Below are 22,935 nucleotides of genomic sequence, written 5' to 3' on the forward strand. Positions count from 1 at the left end.
AGATTTCTGTGCGTGTCGTGCGTATCGCGTGATGTGGCACAACTGTTCCAGCCGTTGCTCTCGACCAATAGGAATGAAGAAACTGTCATATAAGCACAGGTGCAAGCTCGCGTGTCACGCCCATGTTTCAACACTTTTTACTGGTGTTATATCATCCGTTCAAACAACCCCTCGTGATGCCCTCCCGACCAATCAGAATGGATAAACTGTCTTAGGTATTTATGAATGTTGGTTATTAGCAAAGATTAATTCTACACAATGTGTTTTGACACAGTTACTACTCAATCAACAACAAAGGAGTACGGTAAACTTGTTATTTTTTGATGTTTGCATCACACAAGTGAGACAATCTGTCTGATTTCTCATCCATACCCTTATTGCTTTACAGAGCTATAGATAGTTTATTAATTTATTTGTTTATTTCCTTTCCCAGTGTGAAGCAATTCAGTATAAAAACTGGTTGCCATTTAGGCCCCACATTAGACATAATCACATTATAAAACTAACGATATAAAAATGACAAACTAAGCGTGAATTTGTAGGGATGTTTAAAGGGAAAATAAAAGCAATATAAACAAAAAGAAGAGTAAAATGTTACTAGAGTAAAATCAACATATATAGTTCCCACTTGATTTCACACAGTGGTTTGTTTTCAGTCTTTATGTGCCATTATATAACTTTTGTATGCACAACTATGGGTTTTACGGGCGGTGTGCAGTAGTTTTATCAAATTCCTGGGATAATTGGTCTTAAAACCACTTGACGCATCCCAAAGCCATAACTCAAGTTATACCCATAAAGTTGGTGTTAACAGAACTATAGATATTAGGACGCTGCCCAGATTTTGCTGACGCAACACTGTATTACAAAGTGACATTGCCAACCAAAGAGACATTATTGTACTGTGCCTTTGAGCTGTTTGCCTTGCTCTATGGCCTCAGTAACTACATCAGTGTGTTAAATAAAGGCCTCGTGCACTGTATCCATCAAGCCCTTGTACACTATTGATTGCATTCAATGCCTGCTGTCCCCTCTGAGGGTGGCTAATGTCTGGCACATGGCTGAGCTTATTAAACCAATGAACCAAGTCATTTCAAGTGTTATCCATTGTATGTACATGTAGTCTCAAGCTCAGGGATGTGATTTTTCATTTTTTTTTACCAGAAGTCTGTTTTTTAACACCCCCATTTAATTTGTTTTCTTCATTTAGATCAAATCATAAAAACAAAGGTAAAATCATATAGAATGCCCAGATTGCAGAAAAGGGTTATTAAAACCAAAGATAATTGTATATAAGCAGGCTTAATGCTCACAAGCTTTTGCGCTCTCTAAAGCTTTCATTTTTTGAGCTGGTTCTTTTTAAACAGCCTATCACACCCCTAAAGCTCAGTGTGATGGTAAATGTCCAGTTTGATAATTTTAATTGACCAAAATTGAAAGAGCAAAACTTTGAAAACAACAGGGTCGTCAGGATTTTAATCGGATTTGATGTTTTTTGCACAGATCTCCTTTTACATTTACTAGGATTCAAGGGATGAAAGACCCTCTGTGTACAAAACTCAATTTATAAATACCTCTAGACAGTTTCTCTTATCCTATTGGTGGAGAGCGCGTCACGTGGGTGTGTATAAACCTTTGTTTATGACCAGTAAAAAGTGCTAATTCATGGGCATGACACGCGACCTTGCACCTGTTCTTTTAAGACAGTTTGTTCATTCCTATTGGTCGAGAGCAACAGCTGAAACAGTTGTGCCACGCGCGACGCGCACATCATTCCCTTATAAGGAGTTGTTTATAGTCCAGCTGCTAAGGCCCATATGTGGACAAATTGTGCACTTTGTGGTAAAAGCATGAAACTTCCTACAGTTGTTATATACACCCTAAAGATCATTTTAAGACTTGGACCCATCTTGGATCTCACCCATTTTAGGGGTGGGGCTACGTTTTAAGAAAGTGGGGGTAACAAATTTAATATGTCAGTTTTGACTATTTGAAAAACAATTCTGCTCATTTTTTTAGACTGAAATACATGATAACAGTTCAATAATTATTTGAAAATTAATAACTGTCTTGAATTCTGCCCATTTTGAGGGCGGAGTCATATTTTTAAGAAAGAAGGGGGGGTAAAAAATGTAATAATGTTAATTTTGACTAAATTTGCTTTTCTCTGCTAATTTTTTTTAGACTAAAATACATGATAACAGTTCAATAATTACTTAAAAATTAATAACTGTCTTGAATTCTGCCCCTTTAGTGGGCGGAGTCGTATTTTTAAGAAAGTGGGGGTAAAAAATGTAATATGTTAATTTTGACTAAATTTGCTTTTCTCTGCTCATTCTTTTAGCTTTTAGACTAAAATACATAATAACAGTAAAATAGTTATTTAAAAATTAATAACTGTCTTTATTCCTACCCCTTTTGTGGGGGGAGTCACATTTTTTGAAAGTGGGGATAAAATAAAACATGCCATTCTAGCCCCTTGATTGTTGTACTGATACATGCAAAACCGTGTAAATACATGTATAGACATTTAATTACAATATTTCTACATTTTCAGTATGCACTACATAGTTGTTTGCAGTAACAGTGTTTACAATTTACTCACAGCACTTCTTTGCTCCCTCTTGAGAGTAAACGATTGGGTGCTAAACAAATCGAACCAGCAGTGATGCCTTAATATTGAGTATTCTTATACAGTGTTTGCCTCTCCAAATTCCCACAAGAGCTCATTTGAACTGATGATGTGGCCCGACTCTACCCATCAGCCCCCAAAATGCTATACAGATACCTCAACCAGCAACACCCAAGCATCAAGTTCACCGTGTTCACCATAGGACAAGGGCAGTCTGGCAATAGCTGTCTATGCCTGATCCCCACCACAAAGAAACAAGACAACACCCTCCACCACAGTTTCCAATGAAAAATAACCAACATTGACCGTTGTACCCCAGTTCTTCTTTCATTACCCTAGCATCTAAACACACCCTCTTGTTCAAGGTTCCTACAACTTGTGTCTCTGGTGTTCAATATATAGGACAGGATAGCCTTTGTCGGAGTTGGTCTGTTGGAGTTGTGGGTTTGCCAGTCTGAGTGATTCAATGCTGCCGTTCTGCTTTCTTTTGTCATGTCGCTCGCCTGGCTGACAACACCCCAGCTAAAAACGCTCTTTGCATCGCCAGCAACTCCAGGGGAGGCCTAGCACCAGCTCCTGGCTGGAAAATATCCAGAGGCCGTCCAAGATCATCTTAGGGTAAACAACTGCCTGGCCTAGTGAAATCGACCACAAAGCTCTGTAGGACGTGGACACAGGAGATCGGTGCGACTGACCCTTGCTGTCTCTGCAGTTGATTAATTGAGTCAGAGTGAAGAGAATTGGCTAGTTGGAGTGACGAGTTAGTGCGGAATCGGTTTAGGAGGTACATTTTACCATTGGGAAGGTCTATCCCCGGGAACTGGATGGTGCGATCCTTTTTCATCAGGAACTTGTGCCGTCTGGACCTTGCCACTGCGTGCGCCGCTCTTCTGCTTTAGCTTTAGAGAACCATCACTGATATGGCACACTCTCTTTGGATCATCTGAATAGGGAAATTTGCCTTACTCAGGACTGGTAGCCAATCAGTCTTTGTGCAGCTAACAGCACCAGCGATGGTCCTCTTGGTGCTGTTCAATTGAAGATCGAGTAGGCTTGAGAGTTTCTCCAAACTGGATCACAATACTCAGCCCCCAGTGGCAGATAGCTAGCGCCGATGAGCAAAGTGTTTCTGCATTTGCTACCAAGAATTTACCAGTGAGATTGTGGATCATATTGTTTCTGGTCCCAATTTTGACAGTCACCTTCTGCAGAGGAGTTTTAAAGGCAATTGTAGGGTCACCGCAATGGTATGGAAAGCTACAGTTTCTGCGCCTTGAACACCCAGCAGGGTGGATATGTGCGCATTACAAGTCTTATTATTATTATTATTATTATTAACTAGATTAACACCACCAAGCCGCCCCAAACTTAACTATATGTTCCCATACCCAAGGTCAACCACATACCACTACTCACTTTCTTCCGTGTATGTTCCATCAAGCAGGCATAAGGCCAATATACCCTCCGCTCACAAGAAACTTCATCATAAAACGAGGGATTCTTTAACCGACCACCGAATTGACTATAGTGCTGCAGAGCTCATCACTCTCATTCAGCCTTTTATATTTGTCATCGAGAAGCCAAATGCCAACTGAACGTCTCCTGGTCTGGGGCTCTTCTTGAAAACTGTGACCATACAGTGTATCTAGGTGTCACCCTAGACCGCTGCCTCTCCTTTAAGACCCATGTTGCGAAGACCAAAGCCAAAGTCTGTGCAAGAAACAACATTGTCAGCAAACTCACTGGAACAAGATGGAGTGCCAGCCCAGACACTCTTCGATCAACAGCCTTAGCCCTTTTTTTTCATCTGCAGAGTATGCGTGCCCAGTCTGGGAAAGATCTACCCACGCTAAGAAGATTGATCCAGCCATCAATGCTACATGCTGACTCATCACTGGATGCCTCAGACCAACACCAACTGATAGCCTGTACAAACTTTCTGGTATAGCCAGACCACGAGCGAAACCCTCCATTTAGCCACACACCTGCTAAGAATAGACTCGGTCCAGGAAAAGCTTCCTCAACAAAGTCAAACCAAGTGCAGAACCCGGGGCTCTTCGAACTGCCATGTGACATGAGAGACTTGGTAAACTTCCACCTAGAACATCCATGGACATACGTGCTTCGGAAGAACTCCCCCCTGATGCTGACTCAGGTTGGGCTGAATAGAAGTGCCTCAACAGACTTGGAACATCAACTGGCCGGTGCAACGTGTCTCTCAAGAAGTGGGGATATCTAGACTCTGAAGACGTTACCTGCATAAATGTAAGACAGAGCCACAAACTATGGAGCAGGAATACAGAAGAGAGGACCTTGCAGAGTACAACGATCTTGCTAGGAACTGTGTCCAGTTCTGGCTGAAACACAATATATAGTGTGTGTGGACACGATAAGAAGAACAAGAAGCCTTGGCACCGCGAATGCATTAGAGGACATTGAAGTTACCAGCACGACACCCTTCTTCAAAACATTAGCCTCCAGCTAAGTGACATTTGGCTCCTACTCTTCCTGACCAATGGATATCGACACTCTATCCACAGCACATTTCCTAAACCCCCATTAACTTGGGTCGTACTGGTAGATTTCAATGGCCTCTCTAATGGCCTCATCAAATACCAACTCAACACTTTTCCTTTTCCCTGTACATGTTACCTATTTCAGTATTCCGACATGTATGCTACAGCTCAGTGATCATTCCAACACATCCCAACTGAATAACTACACTGTATGAGTGGATTCATCACCATATGTTTAACTGCAAACCTTTCTAAAAATTGCAAAAAAAAGTGCTAATATAAATTTTACTTATTGTTCTGGCCTGCATGGCATGGTGCAAGATCACACTGTGTGGGTATCATGGCGTGATTTGAGAGCTTGAGTTTGCCATAGCCATAGCATACATAACCGATGATTTTACAGTACATGTATGTCTGATGTCACGACTATGACAGATATGAGATTTTGCCTGCCCAGGACATACTTTCATTCCTGTATTGTTGATGAGATTGTTGGCTGCTTGTGCATTCTTGGCTGTATTACACATGTGTAATTTAGCGAACCCTCGTTTACTACTCTGGCCCTGCCCACAAAAGAGGGGATAAATAAAGAAACTATTTAAACTCATGGAAAAATGTATTCTTTTATAGTGTTTCTATTCAAATAACATAAATCAGCTTAAAAAAAACAATTAAAAAACAGTAATAGTTCACTAAAGATAACACTTTGTTTTAAAAACGCCCACTTTTAGAAATATTGAAACTCCGCCCACAAAAGGGCATCTTTTTTCACTAATTTATGTTCTAACGTATAATTATGATTTTCAAGTTTATAATTCTGGTCAAAAGAACAAAAAAAAATTATTCTAAGTATGATTTTGCCCAATATTTATATCAAAGACCCCCCTTTTTATGCAAATGAGGCTCCGCCCCCAAATAGGAGAGACCCAAGATGGGTCCAAGTCTAAAATTGATTATTAGCCCAATACTAACCATCATAGCAAATTTCATGCTTTTACCACAAAGTGCACAATTGTTCACCTTAGCAGCTGCACTATTACCCGAGGGCGGCGGAGGGCTTTACCATTGTTGTGTTGAAAGAAATCATTTAACAATTATAATTTTTGCATTTATTTTTACTTTTTGAAAAACCGTGTTGATGTTTTTGACTGAAAAGGTATTTATGAATGGGAATCAAAATGTGCTGAATCGGTTTTCAACTAGTGGTTTAAAGCCGCCGGGCCTGGTTCTTGATAATTTACCTCGACTTCGTCTGGGTAAAATTATCAAGAATCAGACCTCCAAGAACCAAGAACCAGAACCAGATGTACAGAAAAAAAAACCGCGGCATTTCCACGCGTATCTCTTGGCCGATCCAAGATTATTATCCCAACTGGGAACCTGCGTTACCACCCGAGTACAATTACGGCCAACTTTTTGCGTGATGTATCAGGCAGACCCATTTCCGATCGATCGCTCCCATCCTGTGTACTACGCCATAGACTCTGAGAAAGGACAACGTTGCTCTATGCGGAGCTAGCTCGAGGACCCAACCGACCAAATGGCCCACATGTGTTTTGGGGTCCCCAATCGGTGTGCACGTGACGTGCGGAAGCGGAGAGTAAAATACTCCCAATTCTCTGTGGCTGATGCAGATAAATAACCAAAGTCTCAGTCTCGTGGAAGGAAGTTGCGTCGCGTATTACACACTGTGAGTTCTAAATCGGGGACTTAATTCTTACTCGGCTGTAAAGCGACATTTTATGAATTCGGAATTGGGACATTCTTAGAACATGGGGCGGACGTCGAGGGGTCGTGGGTCGTGGGGGTCATGGGTCGAGGGGGTTTTAGAACAACCCGTTGGAGACCATTGATGTAAAATTTGTACTTTCTTTTGAGGCATTACTTTGTTCTTCAGTGTATAGATTAATATTATGAAGGTATTCAATATTTGAAAATCAAAGTTAAGGGTGGGCAAAATTTTTTTGTTTAAGTAGATAAAAACTGAGTCCAGTCCATGAGTCAACCACTATTCCCCCTTTGAAGGATTAAATACATGTATTGGGTCAATCAATCACACTTCCCAACTACATGACTATCTTATTGTTATATGACACACCTTTCTTCCTGATGGTCTTACTTTACTAGTGTCTAGACAGTCAGACTAGAACTGTCTAGACAGAGGTCAGTCTATTTTTAGAAAGAAGAGTGCATCAGTATTTTTAAGTAATGTAATACATTTAGCAGTATAAACATCATTTGGTTTCTTCCTTATTTTCATCAGGACAATATTTATAATTTAAAGGCAAGTTATGCCCCTTAAATATTCTAGATTGCATAAGAGCATCTAATGTTAGTTAACGATAACAACAAATTAAAAAACGATTGTTTCAAGGCAAACTTGGTAAAAATATGTGTCCTAGATAGCACCGGAGGGCACCCAATGTTAAACACAAATTTGTAGGGCCCTAAAATGGGTTCATGGGGTCTGGAACCCATGCCAATATTATAAGGTAGCCCACACCTCTTCATGTCATAGAGAAAAAAACATGCTGAAATGTCTTACCTGCTAGAACGTTTAAAGCAATCGCACAACATCGGTAAACAGTATCGTCCAAAGGCCCACACTTCGTGTATCACAACTTGTATAAAAATAACAAACCTGTGGAATTTTAGGCTCAATCGGTTATTGGAGTCGGGAGAAAATAACAGGAAAAACCCACCCTGGTTTCCGCACGTTTCGCCGTGTCATGACATGTGTTTAAAATAAATCCGTTATTTTCGATATCGAGAATTTATAATTGTTTTAATGTTTTCTCAAAAAGTAAAGCATTTTATGGAATACTATTTCAAGGGAAGTCTTTCACCATTGCCTTTTGTAAACTCTGTAAGTTATTTGTAAATCTGCGAACTTTTAATTTTTGTTTTGTTCAGACAGTGTCCAATGGTTTTAATGTCTACTTACAGTTGCTAACTAATTCGACCAAACTAAGTGCATTGTATTTTACTTGTCACAAGTATTGCCCACTTCTTATTTGCATACAAAAAGGCAAAGCAGCTTAGCTTGAATTAAGTTTTTATCATTTCATTTCAATAATAAATAAAAGCAAAGAACACGTTACTAAAAAGGTACGGCACAACCATTCTCATGGGTGGCTTTTAATAGTGCTAGGCAATTACTGCATAAGTATGTACAACTTAGCAGTGTAATAAACATACATCATTACAGAAAATCTACTGCAAACAACCATGCAAGGCACATAAGTAGAATCACCATAAGCACTGATCCATGTTGTTGTTGACCATTGGCCCTTGGTCCGGTAGTTTCAGCCTCTTCGGTAGCTGCAAAGAAATTATCATTGGATAAGAACTTATGCAGAAAATTCCGTGTACAAATTGCAAAATGAGGTGTCAAATTTTGATGGTACAGATGACGGAACATGCTCTTTGATCCTTTGAGGTGGTTTCTGATGGCAACTTTCTCTTGACTTTTTTGAGGAAATGTTTTTAAGTCTGGATTTTGACATTTTGTAATGCATTAAAAAATGTTGAGAAAAACAAATGGCAGATGGATTTTACACAGGTTGTTGGCAATTCCTTAACCGTGGCGAGTGCCACAGAAAGTATTGTTGTACGTCAAGCTTTTAGTACATGTTGCAGGTGAGCACTGAAGAGGTGGATGTTAAAAATTATTACACTTAATGTATAAAAAGGCAAATCTGTCCTCGGATGATCCAAAAATACCGCCCTTCCTCTCCCTGTCTAGGAAACCAAAGTAACTAAATTGAGAGTACAATCAATGTATTTAAGTGTTCAAATTTCACATCTCTAACATTTTGATACACATGCAAACCTATAATGTCCCTCTCTTTTCCTGTATAAAATTTCATGTATTTAGACCACCATCCATAGGCCTATTTACAAATTGTCCCAAACCTTCACAGTCCACAAACATGTCTATTTGTAAAAAAATATACATGTTTGCGGACATCATCTCCAACACTCTATAATTGATGTTTTTGAGGGTATCTTTAATGATATTTGTAACTTACCAGTGTCAGGTTTTCTGGTAGGCAGTATTGGAGGCTTGACTTCGAAGTGTTGCTGGAAGCCAGGTTGAAGATATGGGTGGTACAAAACACACTCCATTTTTTGGTTCTGTTCGAGGTGGATTTGTCCAAAGTCTGTTATGTATTGCTGGCCCTCTTTACGTTGACTTGATGTCAATTCAGTGCCATTGATGAAGCACTTCAATACAGTATTACAGCTAGAGTGATGAGTACAATTCACTGCGTACAATGATAGAGTGGGGTTTACTGGAGGGATTTGGCACACCGGCTCTTCATTTTCAACACATACTACAATGAGACAGGTTTTCTGACGAAATCTACTCTCGAGTTTTGCGATACAGACCAAACTCAAACTCTCAGTAAGTCCCTTTGTAAATACGATTGTTAAATACTTTCCGGATGAATTGTGCAGATGATTAATTTCTATACCATTTGCCGTGGTAGGTAGAACGACGTTAGTCCCATTATGTATTTCCAGTTCAACATCACCACTATCTGGATATTCGTAAGTACATTGAAACCGGGTTGGATTGTCACCAATATGAGTGACAATATCTTGACATTGAGGTTGAACTAGTTCAACAGATAAATGCACAAAGGTTAAAACTATTCCAGAAAGAATAAACAAAACTTTTGTGAAAGCCATCTTGATGCATTGATGCGTTGAGTGGAAATGGGAGAGATGTGACTGCGGTACCAGACCGGCTTTTTTAGTCTGGTAAAAAGTTGGGCCCAATTAAAGAAGTAACTAACTGAGAATAGTGCTCAAATAATTAATTTACTAAGCCAAAAAAAAAAAAAAAAGCTGGAGGCTACCAATCCTAGGCAAATAAACACAATTAACTTAAGTCTACAAAGAAAACAAATGGGCTACTTTGGTATTTGTTTTTTAGTGTTGCGTACATGGTTAAAGGAAAGCAACATGGATGGGAAATGGTGGGAAATTTGAAATCTGCTTTTAACTTTTTCAGTGCTAGGTTGTACATGTACATGTATGTATAATATATGTTATGTGCTCCAAAAGCACCATTATCGTACAGTACATTACAACTACAGTGTATCTTTTGTACTAGAAAGTACAATAGAAAGTGGCATCAATTGTACATTTACAACCCATAATATCTTACAAGTACTCCACTGACTCCCGATCAAACTGCGTATCACTTATAAGTTCAAATTAATCATTTGCAAATCTTCATAGCCCATCTCCTGTCTATATATGATCTTCTTCATAAGTAATATTCCCGTTTGTCATTTTCTTTCTGCTGGTCATTCCTTTCTGATGCAGACTACTTTTTCCACTAAGTTCATGTCAAACGGCCTATAACTTCATTGTGAATTGTTTGTAATGGAATGACTTACCCTTTCATACTTGCAAAGCTTACTCTCTTCAAATTTTCAATGGACTCTTAAAGACTCATTTGTTTGACTCTTTATTTTGTTTACTAGTGCTTTATATATTTAATGTAATTGTTTTATGTTATGTGTTGCAAGTAGAGGCTCCTGCATTATGTGCTATTTAAATGTTTTGTATCATTTTGTTATTAATATACATGATATTACAAGAGGGCATTATCACTCAGACAGCTTTTTAAAATATGATGGCGTAATTATTGGAAAGGGGACATATGTGAATAGTCATTTTTTTTACATATGAACCATGTCCGAATACTCTTTCATATTTGCTACAGATGCCAAAGCAAGGCTCTGGAATATCTGTTCAATATGTCTTCAAGTTGTATGTAGGAAGCTTGGGAATTTGTTTCAAGCGTTTGATGTCTAAATTGCTAAAATCTATTGTGTAGCTATGAGTTAACATTTGTAATTTGTGTTAATTACTACTAATAAGTGATGCCATTATAGCATTTTAATTTTTAAGTACAGGTAGAAAGTAAGGTCTAGATGTAGGAAAAGTGTTTAGTCTCTTTGAGAAGGTTCAGTGAGAAGAAGAAAAAGATAAAGAAAAAAAAAAACGCCAAACGCCAATTCAGTGTTAGTGACATCAATAGAATAACATCAGTTAGTAAACCGTTAAGTTTGTGTAGAACCGGCTGTTTTCACACCCAAAGAATCATGAATAAAGCTTCATGATATTATTTGCATTTGAACTTCTGTTTTGCATTTGAAAAACAGGTTAGATCAGGTCACCAAGGTATACAAATATTTCAGCCTTAAAGGATGTGTGATGACTAACTTCTTCATAAGTTTGTTATAAGTAAGAGGTGATTTAACTGAAAATATACCTGTTACTATCCCCATAAAGTATTTGAAAAAAATTGTTTCTTTTAAAATAATGCTCTCTGTATAAAACAGCCTTCCTTCCAGAAGCCTAAAGAATTTCCTTCTCATATCGGCTTCACACCCTAAACTAAAGCTATTTTTCAAAGTATCTTTTGGGTCATCTTGGTAATGTAAAGGAGATTGAAAAATTGTTTTGTCTAAAATTGAATTTGTTGTCTTTGAAATGTTTTCAGTCTGGCAATGTTCATTGCAACATGCGTGAATGCCCTCCTCTTCCTGATAATTGTGAACAGTTTTACACACCAGAAGGGGAATGCTGTCCAATCTGCACTGCAATCAAAGGTATATATGCTACAACCCAATCTCACCAAAGTACAGCAAATGATCTGGGCCCAATTTAATGGCTCTGTCTACCTCTGAATTCTCTGCTTGCAGGCAAGCGCCGAATTTCTGCGCTAGCTGTGTAAGTGAAGAGTGCCTAGTAAAAAAAGTACGCATCCGACAAGCCAAAAGTCCCTGCTTATTGTACCTGTGAAATCGCCTGAAATAAACGCAGAATTTCCTGATTCTGCAAGCGCAGATTCTTTGCTTGCGGAAGCAGAGCCATGAATTTGGGCCATGCATACTTGGGTTACAGACACAAAACTTAAAGACTTTCTTTATAGAACTAAGAATTATGTGTATTTCTGAAAGGAATGGATTTGGTGTTTACATTGTCTGTGGCACGTCAAGGCCGAGCGTATAAGAACATCGGACTCGAGCTTGAGTCGGGTTCGAGTCCTGGCCATGACACTTGAATCCTTGAGCCGTAGGTTCCATGTACAAGGATAGTGCACATGAAAGAACCAAGAACACTCATCATTGAAGAGTAGGGGTCAACCCCTTTGTTTCTGGTTCATTGCAAATACCCTTGTTTACAGGTTTCCTCAGGCTTGTGAGCTACAGTGGTTAAGTTCACTTTTGAGGCATCCTGTGTTTCATTACCAGAAATATATAATAATTTGTGATGGAGCTGATATTGCTGGACTGTTTAAAGATTGATTTTGGGGGTTGAACAAAGAATAGACTTTGTTGCGTTGTAATTGGTCAATACGCAATGGGGTGGAGCTTAGTGGATCGGTCTATTGAGTAGAGTGGGATTCGAACCAGCAATCTCTGGATTAACGTGCCGGCACTCTACCAACTAAGCTATCTAGTCCTGTATTGGCGGTCTCCCTATTTTGTTAATATCTTTGTTCCGTTTAAAAATTCCAACTCTTGTGACTTTATTTTCTCCCCCAACAGAAAAGTCTTGTGTATATGGAGACGTTGAATACCAAAGTGGTGATACTTTCTTGAATCCTATTAATGCTTGTGAGGAATGTAGATGTAAAGATAAGAAGGTAACATGTAAAGGACGAGAGTGTCCTGGACAAGGAAACTGTCAACATCCCTATGATGGTGAATGTTGTCCTGTATGCGATGGTGAGTACACAAGTGGCCCTATAAACAATAAATACAAAATCATGGTGTAATCATTTAAAGGGAAGGTACAGGTTTAGTAATTACTCAAAACAAATATTAACTTAAAAACTGACTTGGTTACGATCATTGGAGAGCTGTTGATAGTATAAAACATTGTGGGAAATGACTCCCTCTGAAATTACGTAGTTTTTGAGAAAGAGGTAATTTCTCACTAAAATATTAAAAGACTTCTAGCTATAGAAGTCTTTTATTCCGATCTGAAAGCACAGAAGGGTGCTTTTTCTTTCATCATTTTCTCGCAACCTCGATGACCGATCGAGCCCAAATTTTCACAGGCTTGTTATTTTATGCTTATGATGGGATACACCAGGTGAGAACACTGGTCTTTGACAATTACCAAACTGCACACCTTTGGTAGTTTTCAATAACAAAGCTGTGAACGATTTTACTTATAAATTGGTCATCGAAGTAGCAAGATAAAAACACCCTTGTTGCACACACTTTTGTGCTTTCAGGTATCCAATAAAAGGATTCAAGTCTTTTATTATTTGAGTGAGGAATTACCTCTTGCTTAAAAATGACGTTACTTCAGAGGGTGCTGTTTCTCACAATGATTTGACCAATCAACAGCTCTCCATTGCTTGTTACAAAGTAAGGTTTTATGCTAACAATTATTTTGTGAAAATACCAATAATTTCCAGTGCCTGTAAAGACAGTGGACACTATTGGTAATTGTCAAAGACTAGTCTTCACAGTTGGTGTATCTTAACATATGCATAAAATAACAAACCTATGAAAATTTGAGCTCAATCGGTCGTTGAATTTGCGAGATAATAATGAAAGAAAAAACACCCTTGTCACACGAATTTGTGTGCTTTCTGATGCTTGATTTCGAGACCTCAAATTCTAAACTTGAGGTCTCGAAATCAAATTCGTGGAAAATTACCTCTTTCTCGAAAACTATGTCACTTCAGAGGGAGCTGTTTCTCACAATGTTTTATTCCATCCATCTCTCCCCATTACTTGTAATCAAGAAAGGTTTTATGATGATAAATTGTTTGAGTAATTACCAATAGTGTCCACTGCCTTTAAAGGGTTCATTAAAGGTCTGAAATATGTTTAGAATGGTTTTGTATCTGTTTTATTAATACTGAAGGATGGATATTTATTTTAAAGAGTGGCTCTAAAGTTCAAATTCAATTTTTGTTGCACTATGGTACTCGTTAAAAAAAAAGGGTCCTGATGAAATTGAAAAAAAGATAAGCTTCTAACTTCACCCTAACTCGGTGTGTAAAAGGTGAAAAATAGCTTTAAAACCAAGTTTAAATAACAAAGGGTCTAAAAAGGGAGAATATTTTGGTTTTAATGCACTACTTTTCCCAGAAAATAATTATTAATTGATAAGAAACTTGTTGAACCTTTTTGCTTTCATTGTGATTCTATCTTGAACTAGACTGTACTTATCAGACTCTTCACTACTCTAATGGAGCTGTATTTGCCAATCCTGATGATGAATGTTCACAGTGTCGCTGTCAGGTTAGTCAAACTATTCACTTATTCTGAAGAGAAATGGTGGGAAAGATGTTTTTCTGATATCATCTCCTGATAAAGACTAGAGCAAGCTAGTCGGAACGTTGAGACCAATTAAGAACTCACTCGGAGAGGCAGTGAAGCTAATTACCAGAAGTCCCCTGGATCCACTAAAGCTAAAGTAGTAGTCCCAGTCGATTTCCTACCTACCACCCTGGTAGTGGTTAAAAAGCAGTCATATAATGTACAACTGATCCATCATGGAAGAATTGTTTTTCTTCTGGAAGTGTGAAACAAATTGGCTTGATGAAAACTATTATTGGCTTGATGGTAAGGACCATTCCTGAAATCCAAATGTAAGGAGCCCTGACTTTATCCTATTTCTTTGCAATAATTTCTACCATATTGATATTTGTAATTTATTTCCTAGAATGGTAATGTGGATTGTGGACCTCTACCATGCTCCTCAGTATTCTGTGTCAAGAAGTACATTCCAGAAGGGGGGTGCTGTGAGGTGTGCCCAGGTAAGACAAGCAACTCATAGAATCCATCCATGTTGACAGGAAATAGTGATGGGTGTGCTCTCCCCGTTAACCAGTTGGTTAATGTATTGGGTTTCTGGCACAAAGTCAAATAGACCATTCCATTTGAGCCTGCACATGCAAGTGCTGTACGTGGTCGGGGCTGCACCGCCATCGCTGGGTCGTGGCAGCGTTATACTCCTCAGGGAGCTGAGAATGATTATGACCATGGCACTAATGTAAACAATAATTGTCAAATGCACTTTATACTGTAAGAACTAGTTCTTGTTATTGTTATTATCATTTTTATTTTTTGCTCTGTACAGAGGCTGACTGTGAGTTAGATGGGCGGACATACCTTCATGGTCAAACATTCCTGAATCCTAGAGATTCTTGTCAGAATTGTGAATGTGATAACGGTAATCTGAGATGTGAACCTTCACCATGTGACCCTATTGAGTGTACTCATCCAATCAGAGAGCAATGCTGTCAAACTTGCAATGGTAAGTTTTGACCAATCAGAATCCATTGTCGATTTGCTTTTTATTCCTCTAAATACACAGTAAAAATCTAAAGCTATGCAGTTGTGTTCTCTCTGAAATACAACCTGCTTTGAATTATGGTTTGAAAAGCTGATGGTTTTTGTTTCAGTGACATTGATTGGATTATCTTCCAGAAAAGTGTTATTTTGTGTAATCTCAGAGAGTAGTCTTTCAGATGATATTTATAATTCATGACTCTAGCTCAACATAAAGTGAACTTCATTATTTGAATAATAGTTTATAATGTTGCTGTCACTAGGGTTGTATGTACAAAATGTATGTTGTGTAAATTATTACTATTAGATTTCTGATTTATTCATATTAAAACACGAGAAAGGCAGCCACAACAGAGTAGCTACCATATTTACAATTTATAAGAATTAAAAATTGTTACATATCAGTTAGAAAGAGTAGGAGCATATAATTACAACAAAGTAATGGATTGGTACATACAGCACAAAAGAGCAAAATAAAATAAAGTCTTTGTTGATGTTTTAGGTATTTTGTTGTTTCCATAGAAATGCTGTTATGTGTAAGTCTGTTTATCATGTTAATGTCTGTGTATTTTTACTTCTCTGTATAGGATGTCTTTACAATGGACTAGAATACCAATCCAGAGATGTGTTTGATGATCCTGAGGTTTCATGTCAACAATGCCAATGTCTGGTATGTCATCAAAGTCAAATTTCAAATCAGCTTTTTCACATATAAATTGTTTCCAAGCTATCATTTTAGAATTAATTAAAGGTAAAGTTAACTATATAAATTTCATTTCAAAGGTCGCGTTTTTGAGATATTGCTGAAAATTTGAAGCGACTATGTCCAAGCAGAAAGAATTGGCCCTAAATAGGAATACACAATCTGAGAAGCATTTCACTTCTCAGATTCACATTTCAGATTCAGATTCACTAAAAACCGTTCTGTTTTTACATAACCACATTACTTTGAATGGAGATGTTTCTCAAAATGCTTTATACATGTACTATCAAACACTGCTGTAGGCTTGTAACCGAAGGTTTTTATCGCCATAAGTTTTAAGAGTGATTACCAAACGTATATCTTCCCTTGAAGTATAAATGTCCTCTACACTTGTTTTGCAGCTTGGGAACGTAGAGTGTATTGAGGAGCCATGCCAACAACCCATATGTAAATTTCCTGTCAAACCATCCGGAGAGTGTTGTCCTATTTGTGATGATTGCTTCTACACCGGCAGGTTTTATCGGAATAGAGAGACGTTCATGGATCCTGAAGATCAGTGTCAGGAATGCACTTGTAGGGTATGTCTTGGTTAAAGATTACTAATTGTAGCATATTGTGGTGGAGCATTTAAGACTCCAGCTCTGGTGTTTCTAATCAGCAGAGTGTGAGTTTGAGTCCTGGTCTGGGCACTTATGTCCTTTAGCAAGACACTAAACTATTATTGCTGTGTCCTTAAGATGGTGTGTAAAGTCGTTGGTCCTGTGTATTGTGTAATGCACGTAAAAGAACCCAGTTACACTTCAAGCTAAAACAAGGGGTTTTACCTAGTGTATCTGAAACTGGTTGCTAAATGCGCTGCAGTACCTTTTATATCCTTTTAAGGTCCTACAGTCTGAAAAAAAAAAAAAAAAATCTGTTTGTTAAAGTGCTTAGGGTACCCTATTGGGCCGAGGGAAATAGGCCCCTCTTCTGGTCACTCACAGGCCCGAGGGGGAATAGACGTACACTAGTTACCAAATTATGCCAGTCAATAAGTATTTTATAACACAGCTCGGTCTTAAATATAAAATAAGAACACAAAATCTGGAAAAGAAAGGAAGTTTTGTAGTTGCTGTTAACGGTTCAAGTCAAGAGAGGGCGCTGTAACCGGGCACTATTTTCAAAGACTAGTGCCCGCTCGGGCACTAGTTCCCGCAAATGTGCGCACACGATCACTAGACTGTATTAGTTCATCCCACGTGACCGTGTTTCAACCAACCGGAATACAGAAAAAGCAAGAGGTGTGTTATAAATAATATTATTATTATTAATCAACCAATCCATTGAGAATGTCCGATGTTGACATGGCTATACAAAATGCCAGAGTTAAAGTCTGAGTGCTATATATGTGTACATAAGTGTAAATGCATCCCAGTATTTGCTAAAAGCACTGGTACAAGACATGGGAAATTGACCTAAAATTGGTTGGTCCATAGCACAACAGAAGTTTGATTAAATAGATCAGAGCCTTAACACTCCTTTGCAAACATGCTAGCAGAATCTATCTGCATTATTTTGTGGAAATTCAATGATACAGTTTAAATATTTCTATTTGAACAAATGCTTGCTTGTCTTGACATGCTGTGATGTTGTTTTAATGGAAGTGTAACACTGTTTTGATGGTCGTATAATGTTCAATCTTCACCTAGTTTCAATTTGTATTTCTTCTTGCACTTCTTTATACAATTTGTCAAATCATAGTCTTTGAGTTGAGAAACCCCTTTACAAATGATGGTTTCATACTGAGATTATTGTCTTATCTAGGATGGTGATGTAACCTGTGAGCCTGTCCAATGCCGTGATGTCTCGTGTCCTAATCCTAGACAGAATGAGTGTGGATGCCCAGCATGTGATGGTCAGTAGTTTATGTGTTGCCTCTGTGTTAAACTTCTAGAACCACTTACCATTGGAAGACTCCTTGCACAACCTGCGACGTACTTACCCACACCCATCTTGCATAAAGGAATTGACTCCCAAAAATCAGAACTGGTAGACGTGTATTGTTCGTAGGTGCATTCCGTTTTGTGCATTGATACAAGCAAAACTATTACAAATGGAAGTCTGATGGACAAATTGGAAAAAAAATGTCCATTCAAAGATTCAAATAATATGCACCCATGCTTCGATTGTGCAAAGGGTACGGGAAGTTTATGCTTCAATGTATCTTTTCTAGGGGTTATTGTGATATTTACCAATAGACCTATGTCTAATTGTCAGACAAAAAAAGATTATGTGAGATCATTAAACATCATGAATTGTTGTATTTATTGAAACATCTTCATAATGTTGTTTGTATTATTGTTATGTTTAGGATGCATTGTTGATGGTGCTGAGTACATGGATGGATCCCAATTCCCTGATGTTAATAACTCATGCCGTGGATGTACATGCAGGGTAAGTGCAGAAGGGTGGCGGCTTGTGGGTCGTTATGTAAATGTACATGATCTAAATCCCTCCCTTATTAATAATAATAATAATAATAATAATAACAATAATAACAGGTATTTAGAAACGCTCCCCATGAAAAACTATATCACAGCGCTTACAAAAACTGAAAAATAAAAGCGCAATTAAACAATAACAAAAACTTATCGAAAAAGCTACATACACAATGTTTGAAAAGCATGACCATGAAAAAAAGAGAAAAGCCTAAACAGGGAAGAGATGTGTTTTCAGAAGTTTTTTGAATTGGTCAGTGGATTTAGCGGCTTTAATGAAAGAAGGGATGTTGTTCCATTCTGTGGATGCAGTAACAGTGATAGTGATCGCCAGATTTGCTACGGGTCCTAGGAATGGTAAGCAAAAATGGGTCTCGAGAAGAGCGAAGATTAGGGCGAGATGGGTTATGAAAAGTAAAGCAATCCTTGATATATAATGGCATCTGGTCATGGGAGGCTTTAAAAACAAACAAAAGTACTTTGGAGAGATTTAAGTAGAGGACTGGAGTCATGACAACGATCTAGCTTGAAGATAATGTGAGCTGCCCAGTTCTGTAAACTTTGCAGCCGCTTCAGGTATGCCTGGGGAACAGATATTAAAAGGCAGTTGCAATAATCTAATCTGGACAAAATATGACAGCGTACAGCACTATGACAGATATCTTGAATTATGTACTTCCTGATTTGAGATATGTTTTTTAGATGGAACCTAACAGACTTACATAAATGATTAACTTGCTCTAACATAGACAAATTACAATCAAAGTAAGCACCAAGGTTCCTGGCTGATTTAGAAGGTACAACAACTGTGGAACCTACGTTGAGAGTAACATCTCCAAGGCAACGAAGGCTATGAACAGAACCAATTACAAGAAATTCAGTCTTTTCTTCATTCAGTTTCAGTCTGTTATGTGTCATCCAAGTGTTGATGTCTACCACACAAGAAGAAAGTGACTTTAGTGCTTCATTTAGGCTGCAAGCCTTCTTAGGATCATTTGTTATGTAGAGTTGTATGTCATCAGCATAAGTGTGGTAGAATATATTATGATGACGAGCGATGTCTCCGACAGGTAGAGTGTAGATGGTGTAGCCAATCGGCCCGAAAACAGATCCTTGTGGAAGGCCTATCGAACTCCCGTTGGGTTGAGAAGACTTTCCATTTATTTCTACTTTGGTGGTCCAGTCTTCAATGTAGGATTTGAACCACTGGAGTACAATGCCATCGACTCCTATCCTACTTGACATACGAGAGATCAAGATTTGCCGGTCGATGGTGTCAAACGCTGCCGAGAGATTGAGTGATAACAGCAATGCAGCATGGGCTTTATCTAAAGCAAACATTATGTCGTTTTTCACCTTCACAAGAGCGGTTTCGGTGCTGTGGAGAGGTCTGTACGCTGATTGGTATTGCTCATACAGGTTGTTTTCAGTCATGTGATCCATTAATCGACGACAAACAACTTTCTCAATAATCTTTCCAAGAAAGCTCAGATTGGCAACTGGTCTGTAGTTGGAGAGACAGTTTCTGTCGAGTGATGGCTTTTTGAGAAGCGGTCTAATGACTGCAGTCCTTGCCGTCGATGGGAGGATTCCAGATGAGAGGGACGAGTTGACTACCTCAGTTATGATGGGAAGAAGGTTTTCCTTTAAGAACCATGTAGGAATAGGGTCCAGGCTGCATGACTTAGTCGCTGATGCCTTGATGATTTTCAGTATCTCATCTTCAGTTGTTGGATCGAAGCAGACCATAGGTGGAGATGAAAGTGGTCTGGATTCAAAGGAGCGTTCAGAGCTTGAGGAGATATTCCCCAGACTTCGTTGAATCTTCTCAATCTTGTTGACGAAGAATGTAGAGAACTGGTTGCACAGGGTGTCAGCACAGTCGTGGAAAGGAAGACACAAGGCCTTTCGGTTCAAAAGGTGGTCTAGAGTTTTGTAGACTTCTTTGGTATCAGGAGTAGACAACACTCTTCGAAAATAATATATCTTTGTACGGCAAATCAGATTTGATGTTTCACGTTTTTCAATGAGTTGGTTGTTACGGTCTGTTGCGGAATCACTTTTCCGCCACTTCCTTTCAGCTCTGCGCTTTCTCCGTCTAGCGAGATGAATCTCATCAGAATACCAAGGCATTCTCCGGCGTGCTGCACAGGTCTTTACAGTCACTGGGGCAAAAGAATCAAGAAGACCTCTTAACGTATCATTATACCATTCAAAACCAGACTCAGCATCTCCATGTTGTGAAAATAATTGAGTGGACTGTTGAAGAGAATCTGTGAATCTGTCCCTGTCAATTGCACGATAATTACGCGAGGTTCTCGTTATCTTCTCATGTTGGTTAGCAGCAATAGTCAATTCCAGACTCACCACCGAGTGGTCAGACATGAGCATGTCTCGGACACTGCATTTCTGGATTATAAACTCAGAGTCTCTTGTGAAGACAAGATCAAGCGTGTGTCCATGCGAATGAGTTGGCCCAGTAACATGTTGGACTAAGCTGGCTGCTGATATAGCCTGAAGAAACCCATTCACATCTGTCTTGGTAGGATTGTCTACATGAAAGTTGAAATCGCCTAGCAGAAGTAGTTTGCCTGGGATGACATATAGATCCTTATTAAAATTGTAGGATTTCAGTTTGTACAAGAGTCATTCATTAAGATCATTGTGGCGTTGTAGCGGTCTAGTTCACTGATCCCAAGCTCCGGTGTTGTCAGCAGCAGAGTATGTGTTCGATTCCTTGTCATAACGTGTGCTCTTGAGCAAAGCACTTAACAACAATTGGTTGTAAACAGTTTGGAAGCTCTACCAGCCAGGCTCGATTTGGGTCGATAGCCCAAATCAATTAAGTGTAGCCCTCACTATGAAGTGGCCATCCGGCCTTGTGAGTGGTGTGATATCTCAGATTTTGTTATTATTTTTTTATATATAAAGAATCATACATGAAAGTATTGTAATGGTTTATTTTGATTCATTTGAGTTGTTCTCCTGCCTTCTAAGATGTGAGAAATAAGATCAAATTCAAAACATTTCTCTGGACCAGTTTTAAAAATAGAAACATTTATCAGAAAGATTGATGTCACTTTGTTTTTATTTTGATAAATCAAAACTTTTCTCTGCTTTTGTTACAGCAAGGACATGTTGAATGCCAGCTCCATGAGTGTCCTCCAGCACGTTGCCTGAACCCTATCACTAGATCTGATTATTGTTGCCCTGTGTGTGATGGTTGTTCTTATGACAGTAATTCCTATGACAATGGCCAATCATTCCAGGATACTGTGGATACATGTCGAATCTGCACATGCCTGGTAACGTCATTTCCTTATTCAATCGAATCTCTGTATTAATGTAATATTGTTATTCTTGATGACTTGTTTGTTGTTGAAAAGTTCTAGGAAATCACAGAGTTGCTGTTTTAGAAGAATACTTTAAGACATGTAGAAAATCATACTTTCAATTACAAACTGTAAAAGGTATTCTACATTATTAATTCAAAAGAGTAAATTTGTTGCCTTTCAGTAGTAAAAACACACCGTTACAATCAAACTGTGAAAACTTCATCAAACCTGGTGGTCTAAGTATTTCTCTGGAGTATTGATACTGGTTTGGTCTTGATGATAACTCTGATAATATGTGGTTCTAATATAAACACAAATTATAGTAGCTAGATTGACGGCGCTTTATATCTTAATCACCCTATTAATCCAGCAAACTGAGACCATTCCACAAACTTATCTCAACTCTCTGGGGAGCATACAACCCTAAGCTGATTATTATACACATAATGAATGTTTATGAGTGCAATGGTGCGAATATGTTCATGAGTTGAAAGATGGAATGTTCTATTCAACGAGGCGGAGCCGAGTTGAATGGAACATTCCAGCTTTCAACGAATGAACATTTTCGCACCATTGCACGAATGAAAAACGTTCATTATTTGTTTTATATAACATCCAAGTAGATCTTTGTCATTTTGATTGAAAGATACAACTTTCAAAACAAACAAAGCGTAGGCCTACAATTTTTAATTGTAGAAGCCGAATGCTAGTAATTTTACTAATATGCCTTGCAGTAACACTGCTGCGTTACCAAAGACACGCACACGCAGTGATGTTTTTACTCAGCTTTTTCGTTCCATCCGAAAATTACCATTGCACGCTGGCAGCGTGCAATGGTACTTTTCGGATGGAACAAAAAAGCTTTTATTTGCTATCACGTGACGGACAATCCTCCAATCAAATGGCAAGGATCTGCTTGGGTGTTATAT

At 38.5% G+C, this 22,935-nt stretch overlaps 2 protein-coding genes across 2 annotated transcripts in view; one reads left to right on the forward strand and one right to left on the reverse strand.

The window, feature by feature from the left end:
• Window positions 1-22,935, forward strand: part of LOC117291153 (kielin/chordin-like protein) — a 106,060-nt gene that overhangs the window by 51,120 nt on the left and 32,005 nt on the right. Inside the window, exons 33-42 of the mRNA XM_033772704.1 lie at window positions 11,672-11,780; window positions 12,723-12,902; window positions 14,356-14,438; window positions 14,863-14,956; window positions 15,280-15,456; window positions 16,079-16,161; window positions 16,596-16,772; window positions 17,998-18,088; window positions 18,545-18,627; window positions 21,800-21,976. Coding sequence (XP_033628595.1) covers window positions 11,672-11,780; window positions 12,723-12,902; window positions 14,356-14,438; window positions 14,863-14,956; window positions 15,280-15,456; window positions 16,079-16,161; window positions 16,596-16,772; window positions 17,998-18,088; window positions 18,545-18,627; window positions 21,800-21,976 — 1,254 coding nt within the window. The remainder of the gene's footprint in view (window positions 1-11,671; window positions 11,781-12,722; window positions 12,903-14,355; window positions 14,439-14,862; window positions 14,957-15,279; window positions 15,457-16,078; window positions 16,162-16,595; window positions 16,773-17,997; window positions 18,089-18,544; window positions 18,628-21,799; window positions 21,977-22,935) is intronic.
• LOC117291152 lies at window positions 8,250-9,849 on the reverse strand. The gene is made up of 2 exons (XM_033772703.1): window positions 9,180-9,849; window positions 8,250-8,469 (listed from the first exon to the last, which is right to left on the reverse strand). Exons 1-2 carry the CDS (start codon window positions 9,841-9,843, stop codon window positions 8,351-8,353), a joined length of 783 nt encoding a protein of 260 aa, XP_033628594.1. The 5' UTR covers window positions 9,844-9,849; the 3' UTR covers window positions 8,250-8,350.

This window comes from Asterias rubens, chromosome 6 (assembly GCF_902459465.1).
Source record: "Asterias rubens chromosome 6, eAstRub1.3, whole genome shotgun sequence".
NCBI lineage: Eukaryota > Metazoa > Echinodermata > Asteroidea > Forcipulatida > Asteriidae > Asterias > Asterias rubens.

Coding starts and splice junctions, on each gene's coding strand:
- LOC117291152 (XM_033772703.1), bottom strand. CDS start 9,843: ATGGCTTTCACAAAAGTTTTGTTTATTCTTTCTGGAATAGTTTTAACC. Junction 8,470..9,179: donor TACCAGAAAACCTGACACTG/GTAAGTTACAAA, acceptor ATTTCTTTGCAG/CTACCGAAGAGGCTGAAACT.